We start from the raw sequence: 15,188 nt of genomic DNA, 5'->3' as shown, positions 1-15,188 counted from the left end.
TTGCATCGCTGTCTATCAGTCGTTCATAATAATAAGTGCGGGTCTTGGTGTTTCTGAGGTTTTTGGTGGTTAACTGGAGAGTGCTTTAGTGCTGTGGGACTATTGCTGTAGGTGTCAAACCTCTCTCAGAGGCTTTTAGGTCAGTGAGGTCGCACCCTGAACGCAAAGTTCATTTCTGTTAAACCCAAATATGTGAAATGACTTCAGTTTGTTATTTATAACACAACTTATTATTTGCAGTAAAACTCCACTTCCAGCTCCAGGAGAGGCTCCGTTTACTGTGTGATACGCTCCTATAAAACCAGAACTCTTTGTGAGTCACTCTGCGTTTGGTCTTTCCTTCCGGCTGCTGAGAAACGTGTTTTTATTGAAATGTTGTTTTTGTTTGGAAGCCTCCAAAGCCCGTCCTCCTGGGGAAGGTGTTCAGAGACCTCCTGCTTGTGTCTCATCCAGGGAAAGCAGATTAACCCTTCAGGGCCAAACGTCTTTAAGCCCAGATTTGCAATTTACTGAACAACATAAGTCAGTGAATGAATGTGCTTAGAGCGACCTTTTTAACAGGAGAGAAAGGTTTTCATGAGGATTAGTGAAGCATCCCAAGACTTTTGGAATAATCTTGTCTGATGGTCCAGAATTGTTATTGTGTATATTTACTTCATGTTATTTAATGTATTTTTCATGTGTGCTTTTTAAAACTATTATTATTATTATTGTAATTTACTTGTATATGTTTATATATATTTATCATAATAATATATATTTCTATTATGTAATTATTATTTTTTATTGTTGTTATTATTGTTAGTTATTGTTATCGTTGTGAGTATTGTTATTTTTACTATTATTTCCTTCTATTAATGTAAAGAACTTTGAGTTGCATGTTGTGTATGAAAGGCACTTTACAAATAAAGGTTGTTATTATTCACTGGTATTTTATTTTATTTTTTATTAATTGCAGGAATTGCGTCAGAGTTTGGTGTTCGAGGCTACCCCACGATCAAGCTGTAAGTACTTTAACCTTCTTTTTCATTGATTGATGATTTTTTAACAGAATGCTAATTCATTATTATGTTTTTACTTCTGAAATATTTAATGAGTTTAATTATGAATTGTTTAGGTTTTTGCACTGACATGGTTATTCAATCATCCTGGGTCGCTGTCAGAACATGGTGCAGTTACTGTTGGATTCCAAGGTTTGGGGCAAAATAAACAAATAAAGTCGCAAATCCAAAATAAAACAATCTGAATTAATTCTTCTGCAGAAGTGGTTGTGACGGTGTAAGAAAGTAAATACTACAAATTAATGTAAATAAAGGCTCCTGCAGGTGGAGTTGGAGGTGGTGGTGTGTTTGTGTCTGCTCCGTCTCCAGAGAAACGGGTGGTGTTGTCAGTGCTTCACACCTCGTTGTGTTTTATTCAATTGGCTTTTCCTGCACAAAGTCACTTCAGTGCATTCAGTTTAGCTTCTAGATACGATACGATAGAAATTTAACCTAAAATCTACTAGATTTAATGTACAAAATGTCTGTGTCTGTCTGTCTGTCTGTCTGTCTGTCTGTCTATATTGTTCAGATAAAGTAAAACAAATATCAAAGATTTATAAATGTTTTGAGGGGGGGAATGAGCATTTTGCTTTAACATCTAAGATATATAAATGTGCATGACTTGTTTCAGATCAAATAAAAAATGTTTTATAAAAGTTTTGGGGAAAAAAATGTGCACTCACTGAGCACTTCATTAGGAACACCTGTACACCTACTTATTCATGCAGTTATCTAATCAGCCAATCGTGTGGCAGCAGTGCAGTGCATCACATCCTGCAGATCGGGGTCAGCAGCTTCGGTTAATGTTCACATCAACCATCAGAACGGGGAAAACAACGCGATGTCGGTGTTTTCCACCATGGCGGGATAGTTGGTGCCAGACGGGCTGGTCTGAGCGCTTCTGTAACTGTTGATCTCAGTCTCTAGAGTTTAGTCGGAGTGGTGCGGAAAAACAAAAAAAAAAAAAAAACCTCCAGCGAGCGGACGCTCTGCGGACGGAAACGACTTGTTGATGAGAGGTCAACGGAGAACGCCCGGACTGGTTGGAGCTGAGTGGAAGGCTACGTCACTCAGACCGCCACTCTGCACAATGTGGCGAGCAGAGCAACATGTCAACACAACACGTGGAACCTTGAGGCGGATGGACTACAACGGCTGAACCACCTCGGGTTCCGCCTTCTACCACCGACAACAGGAAGCTGAGGCGGCGGTGGGCACGGGCTCGCCCAAAAAACCCAACGACGTAGCCCGGTCTGATCGACCTAGAATGTTCCCAACATGTTGTGGAATCCAAGCCAAGAAGAATGGAGGCTGAGGTTCTATGCAGTGTTAGGAAAGTGTTCCTAATAAATTGCTCCGTGAGTATAAACAGCCTCAGTTATTCTTGGCCTGGATTCCACAAGGTGCTTGAAGATTCCACAAGGTGCTGGAAACATTCCTTTGAGGTTTTGCTCCTTGTTGACATGATTGCATCAGGCGATTCCTGCAGATTTGTCGCTGATTTGTGCAGAAAACGCTTTGACTGGGACAAGACTAGAGAAGTGCTCTATAGATGCAAGTTCATTTAGTCAATTCTATTGCATTCAGATCCGGTGACTGAAGGACACCGAACTGAATTGAACAACATCGAACTCATCGTCACGTTGATGGGAACGGGTTGGAGGCGACGTTGGCCGCGAGGCGGTGCATAGCCGTGGGAAGAGGCTCGACTGTGGTCATGAAGGGATGCGCACGCTCAGCAACAATACTCAAATAGGCTGTGGGGCACCATCGATGGGTGTTAACGGGTCTAAAATGCGCCAAGAAGCATTTCCCCACATCATGACACCACCACCACCACCACCAGCCTGTACTGTTGACACAAGGCAGGTGCGTCCATGGATTCACGCCGTCGCCGCCAAACTCGACTGCACCCTCCGTGTGAAATGGAGGTCGATCAGACCGGGCTACATCGTTGGGTTTTTTGGGCGAGCCCGTGCCCACCGCCGCCTCAGCTTCCTGTTGTCGGTGGTAGAAAGCGGAACCCGAGGTGGTTCTGCCGTTGTAGTCCATCCGCCTCAAGGTTCCACGTGTTGTGTTGACACTTCGACAGAGTGGTGGTCTGAGTTCGGCTTGGGCGATTGGCTGAGTCCATCGGCGTTTTTTTTTTTGTTTTTTTTTTTTGTGATTTTTGAAGCGACTGGTACTTCACGTCGCCCCTTTAACCACATCCGGTGCTTTTCTCCCCGTCTTGAGAGATCCTGAAAAAGAAGAAATAAATAAAACCCTGTTTCCAGGTCATTCTGAAACGGGCTTCTCTCTTTCTTCCTTGCTTTGGTTCGGTTCCGTTGGGGGCCGCTCAGACACTCACACCTGTCACCGGGGGCTTTGGGGGACTCTCGGGGGAACCGCCGCCACGTCCTCCAGGGACCAGAAAACCAGACCGGGACACATCCTTTCTCTGGGATAATTACACAATTTGATCCTTTTATCTTGCTCCTCCGCTCTTTAGACTTTGTTGTGAGATTTTAGAAAGCGGAGCAAAAAATGGAGAAGTAAAAAATCCGCCTAATCAAGCGACTGTCTTGACAGAACCTCCGCACTGCGGCCGGCGAGACCCTGTGCTCCATCCTGGGCCGCGTTTGCAAAGACGGCAAATTATTTATTTTGACTTTGGTTGTGTCCAGTTTAAAACCGAAACAATCCCATATCGGGGATTTTGTATTATTGATTTTGCCACAAACTCTTCAATGATTGCATTCGCTGAAAATGCGGCAGAGGGAGAGGGAGACGGAGCGTGGAGAGGTATCAACAGTCGCTGATTGTTGGTCTGACAGTGGAAGGACAATTTTGACATATGGCCCAACAACCCTAATCTGAGTTAGTGTGGCCTTCCTGTCCGCTCTGACCAGGCTGCCCATTGACCTCTCTCATCAACATGGCGTTTCCGTCAGCTCACTGGATGTTTTTTGTTTTTCTCACCTTCCTGAGTAAACTTTCATTCAAATTCAAAAGGGTCCAGTGGGAGAAAATGTCCTCAATCAAAGGTCCAGAGCATCATAACGTCAAACTTGCGGGATGATTCAGTGCCATATACCTGTTGAAGTCGCCTCGTAGGTGTATCAGCGTCTGTATGGAGTCAACAACTGATTGTCAAATCAAATAAAGAAAATATATTTCAATAATATTTCAACAATATTTATTGTTCGATTTCACATTGAACTGGAGGTATTTTAAATGAGTACTGTCATAATAAATAGGTGTTGTTTTCTCAAGTAAAATATGGGCTGCATTTAAAAATAAAATACATAACAGAGAGAATTTGAGAAATGTGCGTCTTAGGATGAAGTGCTTCATTTTAGAAAAATGTAATAAAAAGTGTAGCTTGTTCTCTTTTGTTAACTTTCATGTCCTAACAGTCTCAATTTTATAACAAACAATCAAAACCCCTCTTAACGATTGAACAACTTTAATACCTCTTTCTCTTTCTTTGCCTCTTACTCCCCCACTTTGTCCCGTTCAGTGAGAGAGATGCGCTCCAGCTTGTCCTGCCAGGATTTAAAATCTGGGCTGGAACGGTGTCAGGGACATTCTCCTACACGTGTAGGGGCCCTGTTGGCGAACCTGGAACCATATTTAGTTTCAATAGTGTTGGTAGTGGAGAAAGCTGCCCGTGGAGCTGAACACAGTCAAGATGTACGAGGCTACTTTCCTCAGTGCTGGGAAAGCTGTCTCCGAGGCCGTTCGGAGCCAGAAAGTGGCGGGGTCGGTTCCTCCAAAAGGCTCTTTCGGGGCCACATCGGCTTGGAGTTCGACCAGTTGCGTGGAGAGGGCCATTTTTTGCCCACAGAAACAGTCTTTATTTATCACGCAACACACCACACTATAACACATGCTTGCACACACACACACACATGCACATGCTTTTGATGGTGGCCGGTGAAATGGCTCCTCTGCTTTTGACCCATCCTGGGTTGTCCTTCCTCCGGGGCCACAGCCAGGAGCAGTGGGCAGCGTACGTGGACGCGCCCGGGGACCAGGTGATAAATGTCCATTGCTGGTCAGACCATGATGGTGCATGTTTTTGGTGGGGGTCCTTACTGACGTGAGGTGGAGGAAACCCCATGTGAGCACGGGGAGAACATGCAAACTCCACACAGAAAGGCTCCTGTTTGGGAGATAACCCACTGGAGCACGGTGCCAACAGCGCCCCAGGCGGGAATCGAACCCAGGACCTTCTTGCTGTGAGGCAGCAGTGCAATGCACTGTGCCACCGTTTTCTCTCTTTTTAGAAGATGAGAAGAACATGGATGTTGCTGCTTTGTTCCACACCTGAATGAACTGAAGTGCTGTGTGACGGGCAGGCTCTGAATGAACGGGACGAGCTGCTGCGCAAGGCTGAAGCCGTCAAAACGTTTGCTGAAGTTTGCAATCCGCTGGTCAGCAAAGTCAAGGAAAGAGGAGTCATCTCCGCCACCCTCAACCCGTTCCTGCGCGGGTTGGGAAGTGCGCGCAGTCTCCCTGCAGGTCTTCCTTGAACCTTGAAGGAGCGCACAGCTGTCATCGGATCACAAACTGAATTGTCCTTGCCCTGTCGCTTTAAATTCAGTTCATTCAGGTGTGGAACAAAGCAGCAACATCCATGTTCTTCTCATCTTCTAAAAAGAGAGAAAACGGTGATGCCTTCTGGCTCTTCAGCTGTGCCAAGAAAGCTGGGATTTCTCTTGGGGCGGACCGAAAGCACTCCAGCACCTTGCCTTTGCTGAGCTGTCGTACATCGTTGTGCAGCAGGTCATCAGCATTTGCATCAACTTCTCTGAGGGATTCCCTTAGCGTGCTATGCTGATTGGAAGAGGATGCCTTGAGAAAGTCAATCATTCTCGTCATGGTGTTCGTCACCTCAGCATCCTTGTGACAGCTGAGCATTGTCAGACACATCAGTAGACTCACCTACAGCTGAGCCTACGCATGGTGCCTTAGGAATTGCTTCTTCCAGCTCTGCTAGTACATCCTGGGTCAATATTACAGTTTTCTCCATGGCTGATGATGCTGACGTAGGTATTGGCTCGATTTTTTTTTCTTCACAAAACTCTTCTTTTTGTTTTCCCTCAAGTAAGGTTTCAGCATGTTGTTTGACGAGGGAATGAATGTGTTAGGATAGGATCCTTTATTTTCTGTGCCCTCAGTTCGGATTTGAGTGAGTATGTTTGCTCAAAAGGTTTGTGCTTTGTCTTGTAGTGGTGCTTGACATTGCATATGAGACATAGTGGTTTTGAACCGCTTGTGGGTAGAATTATCATGTAATTGTCTGTCCATTCTTGGTTAAAAGCTCTGTTTTGACTCTACCTTTCTCTTTTTAGAGCACAGCATGTGAATATACCACTCGCTTATTTCTCTGACCCTCATCTTGTCTCTCCTCTCGTCTGTGTGCATCTCTCATTCTGACTCGAGTCGCAAGATTTGATTGGCTGAGTAGCATAACGTGAGATGATTTACAATGCGTGCAATTGGTCTGTGAGTTTCCTGTCGCCAAACCACTGCCGTAAAGGCTAGAGAAGTGGCGCCGGTTGAAATATAAAGGCTTGGTCGAAATGTTATAATTCTCATAAATTTATCGGCTGTAGGTTCGGGTCCGGCAAGGACGCCGTCTGGGTCTGTATCCAGACCGCGGCCCGCCTATTTGTGACCTCTGCTTGAGAGACTGTTGTGCGTGGAAAACAGGCTTGTTGTTCCAGCACATCCCACAGATGCTCCATCGGATCGGACCCTAACCCCACCCATCCACATGATGTAGAAGAAAGGGTGATTCATCAGACCTCCACCTTCTTCCATCGCTCCATGGTCCAGTTGTGACGCTCACGTGTCCATTGTAGGTGCTTTCAGGGGTGGACAGGGGTCAGCATGGACACTGTGAGCTCCCATACGCAGCAAGCTGCCATGCACTGTGTTCTACACCTTTCTACCAGAGCAACATTCACTGTTTCAACACTTTGTGCTGCAGTAGTTCTTCTGTGGCATCGAACCAGACGGACTAGACTTCACTCCCCACGTGCATCAATGAGCCTTGGGCCCCGTGACCCTGTGGCCGGTTCACGGTCGTCCTTCCTTGGACACTTTTGGTAGTAACCACTGCAGAGCGGGAACAGCTACAAGACCTGTGCTTGTGGAGATGCTCTGACCCAGTCGTCCAGCATCACAATGTGCTCCTTGTCAAAGTGGCTCAGATCCTTACGCTGCTTCAACACATCAACTTCAACAACACTGTATATATAATAATAATAATAATATATAACAGTATATATATAATAATAATATATCCCACCCCTTGACAGGTGTCATTGGAACCAGATGATCAGTGTTATTCACGTCACCTGTCACTGGTTTAATGTTGTGGCTGATCAGTGGATAAAATCAAAAATGGATCACACCAAACATATATGATGTGGGTGTGGTATTGTTCTATTTGTTATTTTATTTATTTATTGAATAGTTTAAGTGGTTGCCGTGCCGTCCGCTCCTCACTACAACCACTTCTTCTTGTCATTGTCGTCTTTATTTTAGTTTATTTAAATATGAAAGTCCTGCAGAAGGACGTGCTGCAAGACTCCAACTTTAGTTTTAGTCAGTCTGTCCTTCAGCTTGTTTGGAGACGAGTGATGAAGCGTCCTCTGGAGACGGGGGGAGGGGGCGCGGTCCTCCCCTCGGGTCCGTCAGGCACCGAGGGATGATGCAATCACCAACGCTGTGTGTGTGTGTGTGTGTCTTTGTTGTTGTTTTTTGATTTGATGCATCACACTCTTACACCCTCTCCTCCCTCTCTCTCTCTCCTTGGAGTTGTTGATGACACTCCACTCTTCCTGACAAACCACTTTCTGTCGTTCAAAGGTTTTCTGTGGTAGTAATTAACGGGCGCCCTCCTCCTGCACCCCTCGTCCCTCTCTCCCTCCCCCGCCTCGCTCGCCCCATCTCTCTTTTCACTCGCTCTGTCTTTCTGTCTATCCTCTGTCTCTATCTCTCCCTTACCCCCTTCGCTTCTCCCTCTCTTTCCTCCCCTTCTTTCTCCCTCCCTCCCCTTCTCCCTTTCCTTAACCCTTCTCCCTCTACCTCCCTCTCGCTCTCTCCCATTTCCCTCTCTTCCCTCCACGGCTCTATCTCCCTTCCTTTCACGCTCTCTCTCCTCCCTCTCTCGCTCCCTCTCTCTCCTGTTTGACTCTCCCCCTTTCCCTCTCCATCTCTACCTCCCTCTCATTTATTTTCAGACATATTTTCCTTGTTTCTTTCTGTTGCGATTTGTGTGAAATAAAGGTTAAAATAAATCCCCCCCCCCTCTCCCCCGCAGGCTAAAGGGGGATCTGGCTTATAATTACAAGGGGCCGAGGACAAAAGATGACATCATAGAGTTTGCCAACCGGGTGGCAGGGTGAGTCGCTGAACCGGGCGTTTTCACCCTTTTCAACCGTGCGTTTGGGCTGAGTCTGGGGCGTCCAAACCCCTGCACCGCAGCCGCCCTGCGGTCCAGCTCCACAGGTCAAACAGAGCCACGGACGAGGAGACGAGGAGACGAAGAGACGAAGAGACGAAGAGACGGGGAGACGACGGGACGACGGGACGAGGAGACGAGGAGACGAGGGGACGAAGAGACGAGGAGACGAAGAGACGAGGAGACGGGGAGACGACGGGATGGGGAGACGGGGAGACGACGGGACGACGGGACGAGGAGACGAGGAGACGAGGAGACGAGGGGACGAAGAGACGAGGAGACGAAGAGACGAGGAGACGGGGAGACGACGGGATGGGGAGACGAGGAGACGGGGAGACGACGGGACGACGGGACGGGGAGAGGAGGAGACGAGGAGACGAGGGGACGACAGGACGAGGAGACGAGACGAGGAGACGAAGAGACGGGGAGACGAGGGGACGAGGAGACAGGGAGACGACGGGACGGGGAGACAGGGAGACGACGGGACGGGGAGACGAGGAGACGAGGAGACGAAGAGACGAGGAGACGAGGAGACGTGGAGACGGGGAGACGAGGGGACGAGGAGACGACGGGACGGGGAGACGAGGAGACGTGGAGACGCGGAGACGGGGAGACGAGGGGACGAGGAGACGACGGGACGGGGAGACGAGGAGACGAAGAGACGAGGAGACGAGGAGACGTGGAGACGGGGAGACGAGGGGACGAGGAGACGACGGGACGGGGAGACGAGGAGACGTGGAGACGTGGAGACGAGGGGACGAGGGGACGACGGGACGAAGAGACGGGGAGACGACAGGACGAGGAGACGAGGAGACGAAGAGACGAAGAGACGAAGAGACGAGGAGACGAGGAGACGAGGAGACGAGACGAGGAGAGCCGGGGGGGGGGGGCAGGCAACCAAGGCTGTTTCCATTTGAAGTTGTGTTGTTCTGGGGGTCGTCCACCAGGCGGCGCCACCAGCCCACGCTGCTTCCTGCAGATGTTTATTGGAGCAGCTCTTATCGCTGCTTGTTCAGTCTGTTGTTCTGGCTCCAGATTCTGATAATTATTTTTTTGTTTTTGTATTTTTGGCTGGAGAATCAGATGTTGTTTTAGGTCGAGTATTGAGATGCGGATGTTCGCTTGAAAAATGAAAAACAAATTCCAGCTTGTTGTTGTTTTTCTTCCTTTCTTTCTGTTTTTTTGTTCAACTAAAACCAGGCCGGCGGTGCGGGCGCTCCCCAGCAAGCAGATGTTCCAGCACATGATGAAGCGGCACGACGTGCTCTTCCTCTACGTTGGAGGAGAGTCTCCTCTCAAAGTACGAGCTGCCAAGTCAACCCAGCATCCACCTTGTTCTTTTTATTTCTGCAAACTAACTGCACTCCACGTTTGTAAATCACTGCATATATAAAATACATATATTCAATAGATAAATACATATATTCAAAAAAAAATACATATATACAATAAATAAATACATATATACTATAAATAGAAATAAACAAAAAGTAGATGCATATATATACTGTAATGAATACATATCTACAATAAGTCAATGCATACCCGGACTACCCCGGACTCCACCCGATCAAATGAAATTGTTGCCAAATTGTCCTTGACAATCAGGTAATGTGGCTGGAGCTCAGGATGGAGACACCGACTCCTCCTTCATCTCCTCCGTCCAGGTCTCCTGCTCTGGAACTAGTTCATCCCAGTGAGGCCAGGCGCGGGAAAAGCATTTTTAACTTGCGTTTGAAGTTGAAAAGCCTTCATTTTGTTGCTGCTTGTTCTGTTTCCTGTCTCCTGCAGGAGAAGTACATCGACGTGGCCTCAGAGCTCATCGTCTTCACCTACTTCTTCTCTGCCTCCGAAGACGTCTTACCAGAGGTGAGGTGTCTGTCTGTCTGCCTACCTGTCTGTCTATCCGTTTATTTGTCTGTCTATCTATCTGTCTGTTTCTGTCTATCTATTTATCTGTCTGTCTGTCTCTCTCTCTCTCTCTCTCTCTATGTCTCTCTCGATGTGACAGATAATTATGGTCTGTCTGTTTGCGTTCCTCCCGCTCCTCAGATGTTTTTAGGAACTAGAAAGCCGCTGTGTGGCAGTGGCATTAATCTCAGCTTCTAAATGTCAGTGTTATCAAAGCCGGCGCTGCCTTTGCACCCTTTCTTGGCTTGAACGAGCGTTTCCTGCTCGGCCGCCCGCCAGCGGCGCCGGCCGGGCCGCTTCAGGTGCCCGGACGTTGAACGAGTCCAAATCCGTCTTTCATGTCGTCTCCACTCTGGGTTTTTTTTTTTCCAGTCGGTGAATCTGCCGGAGCTTCCCTCGGTCGTGGTCTTCAAAGACGGGGGCCACTTCACCTACGACGGTGAGTATTTATTTAAATATGACTCCTGTGAACCGCAAACACCTCTGTTCACTCACCATGGGGGGGTTGACATGGGGGGGGGGTTGCCATGTGAGGGGGGGGGTTGCCATGTGAGGGGGGGGGGTTGCCGTGTGAGGGGGGGGTTGCCATTCCCTGCTTGTGGTGTTTTTCTCCAACAGGAAGCAGCTTGTTGGTGACTTTGAGGAATCTCATGAAAATTCCCGTCGCCAAACAGGCCCAACTTTCAAGCGAGTCTTAGTTTGAGAAACCTAAATCCCACCAGCCACTGTTGATTTTTTGTTGTGCATAAGTGCAATTACGGTATGAATGTCCATCTATTCATGTAAAGTGGTAAAAGTCCAACGTGCCTCGTGATACGTGGACATCTTCGCAGATGTTGGACTTCATGGAGGAAATGTGAATGGTTTTGCGAAGGAATTGAAATGAGCCTCCATTCACCTCTCAAACCCCAATTTAAAGGCCTTTGTCAGCAGCATAATGCACGCGCTCGCACCACACGGCCAAACGCCTCCGGACGCTCTCATCTTCTAATTAGCGCGTTCGGGCTATTTCAGCAACACGGAAACTGGAGCACCCATCCGTGCAATCTCCCCAAACCTTGGCAGCGGACTGGTTCGTGTTGAAGGGCTCGTTTGGCAGCCGACTGGTTCGTGTTGAAGGGCTCGTTTGGCAGCCGACTGGTTCGTGTTGAAGGGCTCGTTTGGCAGCCGACTGGTTCGTGTTGAAGGGCTCGTTTGGCAGCCGACTGGTTCGTGTTGAAGGGCTCGTTTCCTTTCAAAGTGGCTCCGGCGTCGGGTGCGTGTGAAGCTCCCCCCCCCGGTCAACTGTTAGCGCTGTCATAGTGAAGTGGAAACGTCGGGGGGTAACAGCTGCTCGGCCGTGAAGCGGCACAGAACAGAACCAGCAAACTGCCTCACGGTGGGGGGCGGGGCGGGGGGGGCTCCTGTGCGCCACGCCAAGCGTTGACAGGAAGCGGTGTGAAGCTCGCCGCCGGCGCCATCGGCACCGCCACTGGCCTTTGGGAGACGGTGGAAACGCGTCCTTGGGAGTGGCGCCGACCCACCCCGTATTTTGGGAACCAACCACAACATCCTTGGTGAAAATACGCAAGCAGGAAATACCGGCTGAAACCACGCAAAAAAATAAAAATAAAAATAAACCAATACTTAACAATCTACAAGGACATTCCCTGGTATTGGATGTAGTAATACTACATACTACTATATATATATATATATATATATATATATGTAAATCCGATTCTGCGCCGGGTGAATTCAGCTCCTGCTGCTGTTCTGATACTCAATGTGGTGTCAGGTGGTTGACGCTCAAGAAAGAAAATGTCATTTGGAGGTACTTCAAGGTAAACAAATACAATGAGATAAATGATGTATAAGTATCCCCTGACAATACTCTCGACGCTGTGCAGCCTGTTTGCGTCACTGCAGCTCCAGTCACGAAGGTTCAGCCGAGTTTTCCGACTGGTTCTTGACGAGTGGCTCAGTAAAACCAGTCGTTCCGTTCGATTCACTTGGTTTCGTGCACGGTGAGTTCCAGTGAATGACGGCATAAGAGAAGTTTTTATTATTACCTTTTTTATTTTTTGCAATGATTGCAATTTATTTTGGAATAAATTCCGCCCTTCTCCACACCCCCTCACGATCAGTCGTTGTGGAGAACTTGAGCCCGGACCTCCACCCCACCCCGCAGGCGTCTCCATCAGCAGGCGGCCAGACTCTTTAGTATGAAACAAAACAACTTTTCGGTGGAGACAGTTTGTCTTGGATAAAGGAGCTGATTTGACCCATAGAATATACGTTAAATAGTGTTTTTATTCCAGATTTTGATTTATTTCCCAGTTTCCTACTTGTATGAAATGAAAAGCGGGCGGGGCGGTGTTTTAAATGTTCAATTCTTAATGCGGCACTGCCACCATCCTAAATGTCTGTGAAAGGGACTGAGCAGCGAGGCGACCCCGCCCCCCTGTTTACGCCCCGCAAACCTAAAACACCTACATTTCTGTATTTTTGGCCTTTCTGCCTGTAAAAATGTGTAAAATGTGTTTTTCCTCTCAAACCATCTGTTCCATGAGCCCAAGACTGTGAATTCATAACAAAAAAGAAAAGAAAGCTGCTAGTTGCTCTTGGAGACCGTGGTCTTTGTTGTGTTCTCCCTCAAACATCTTTTTTCAGCCCTTCACTCCCTTCACCGTCACTGGGAGAAAAAAACACATATGTGTCGTATGTGTTTATGCTGCTTTTACACATGGCTTGTGTAGCGGGGTCTGTCCTCATGGCGGTTGGACAGGGCTCTATTAGGCCTTTTAGATGGAAACAAAACAGCATTTCATTTTTGGATGAAGCAGTTTGTTGGATCGCATCATATTATCAATAAGCACACAGTGATGTTCGGTACAAAGGCCCCGCTCCATCGACGGCTTCTTTCCCGGTTGGATGAGCCCACGTTGCCCGGTAACACGTAACCCCCTGTGGGTCACGGGACGAGCGCAGCGTCTCCACTGATCCGGCGTTATCTCCTGCTGCAGTGGGTGGAGGCGGCTGTGGTGCCGGAGCAGGCTTTGAATAATGTGTTTCAGTGAGCGAGGGACCTCCAGCCGTCAGCCAGCTGCCAGCCGGACGTCAGCTCTCATGGCTCCTCCGCACTCAAACCATGCTACAAGCAACTGTTCTTCTTACGACGGTGGAGTGTTGGAATTTAAGAGCGGTTTGTTATTCTTCATCCCAGGCTTTATGAAAATCTTGGTTCCCATTATTTATAGCTGTTCATGGCAACGTACAACTCCGCTGCAGCCTGTCGCTGGGCTTCAATGCGGTTCAATGGGGCAAACATAAAAAAAACCTTTTAAATCTACTTTTTGAAATCGGGAACCTCACATTATTACTATTGTTTATTTATTAACATGTTTGGAATAATTGTAATATTGTATTTTGTCTTCGCTCTTGGCTGGGGGGAAGTGTCGCAACTTCCTGTTTCTAGTCACTTGCCACACAGCACAATGTAGCCAAAGTAGTCAATAAAACCCCTAAAAACTGATAAAACACTTGGTTAAAGAACATTTTTTTTCTTCATTATAATATTGAAAGACACTGAATTTCCCATTATCAAAATGTGCTTAATGTACTCCAACATTTGCCCCATTGGAGTGTATTTAAGGACAGTGAGAAGCTGCCGTGGGTTCTCCAAGCTTCTCAACAATAAAGCGTTCTGCGAGGTTCTGCGGGCAGCGATGATGGGAACTAACATTCTAATGAATTAAGCCTGTGTTGAAAGATAAGATTTAACACAGTGAATGTTCTCAGTGGTTGAGTTCAAGCACAACGGACGCTCCGACAGCTTTACGCGGTGCAGTCAAAACCTGCCCCCCCTGCGCCCTCAGCGGAACAGCGTGAGCGCTCCTTCCTCCATGATGCTCTGGATGCCTCCACCCAACAGCGCCCGGGCGGGGAGGCGGAAGTGGAACCCCAGCGCGTCCAGGCACAGCGACAGCACGAACGGCGCCCAGTAGTGGCTGTTGGGGAGCTCCGGCTCGCGATGCAGGGCCCGGAGCACAAAGTCCAACCCCAACCCCAAACCCGAACCGGAACCCAAACCCGAACCGGCCCCCACCGGCAGGCTCACGTCCGTCTGCTCCACCTGGCCGTTGTGGAAGGGCCGTTTCCCCCGCCAGAACCTGAGCAGCCCTGGATCGTCGCAGGAGACGCTGACGATAAACACACCGCACTCGCCAGAGTCCTCCAGCACCCGGACGCTGAGGCTGCTCCGGGCGGACGTGGTCGCCATTGCCACGGACGTCACGGGGGGATTTATCCAATCGTAAGCGTTGAGGTGAGTCGGCAGGATCGGATCCCTCGCTCGCAGGATGATTCGCTTTTATCCGTGAGCCCTTTTTGTCCACAAAGAGACTTGGTTAAAATCAGGAACCTATGGTGGTGGCGGGGGAACCGCTCCAGGTGTCTCTGAAAGGAAACACGTTCTGTGTTCAAATCCACCCTGAGCTGCATCCGGGATTCAGCCTGGGGCAAGGTGTGCCAGTGGCCCACGGGTTCTGTGTCCACCAACAGTAACAGGAGGAACATGTGCTCCGAGAGCAACGGCGTCGTTCCTATAATGACTCTGGGCGTCACAGCGACTTTGCATACATGGGAGATTAAGCTGGAGAGGGTGAGGGAAGGTTGAGAGCCGTGAAATCGGCGGAACACGGCAAAGGAGCGTCAAGGAGCTGTTTGAGGAGCAAACAATCGAGGGAAAGACAATGAATAATGGATGCTCCGACAGATCCCTTAAATCATCACTC

The 15,188-nt window shown here is 48.4% G+C and overlaps 1 protein-coding gene across 1 annotated transcript in view; it reads left to right on the top strand.

Moving 5' to 3' along the window:
• tmx3b (thioredoxin related transmembrane protein 3b) overlaps positions 1–15,188 on the top strand; it is a gene marked incomplete at its 5' end in the record, with an annotated part of 61,388 nt that overhangs the window by 5,346 nt on the left and 40,854 nt on the right. The window contains 5 exons of the mRNA XM_080020039.1: positions 959–1,004; positions 8,362–8,442; positions 9,703–9,802; positions 10,294–10,371; positions 10,786–10,852. Coding sequence (XP_079876165.1) covers positions 959–1,004; positions 8,362–8,442; positions 9,703–9,802; positions 10,294–10,371; positions 10,786–10,852 — 372 coding nt within the window. The remainder of the gene's footprint in view (positions 1–958; positions 1,005–8,361; positions 8,443–9,702; positions 9,803–10,293; positions 10,372–10,785; positions 10,853–15,188) is intronic.

The sequence above is a fragment of the Zeus faber genome (genome assembly GCF_960531495.2).
Source record: "Zeus faber genome assembly, chromosome: 19".
Lineage (NCBI taxonomy): Eukaryota > Metazoa > Chordata > Actinopteri > Zeiformes > Zeidae > Zeus > Zeus faber.
The sequence above is the reverse complement of the archived record's forward strand: the minus strand, read 5'-3'. Positions and strand labels throughout refer to the sequence as shown.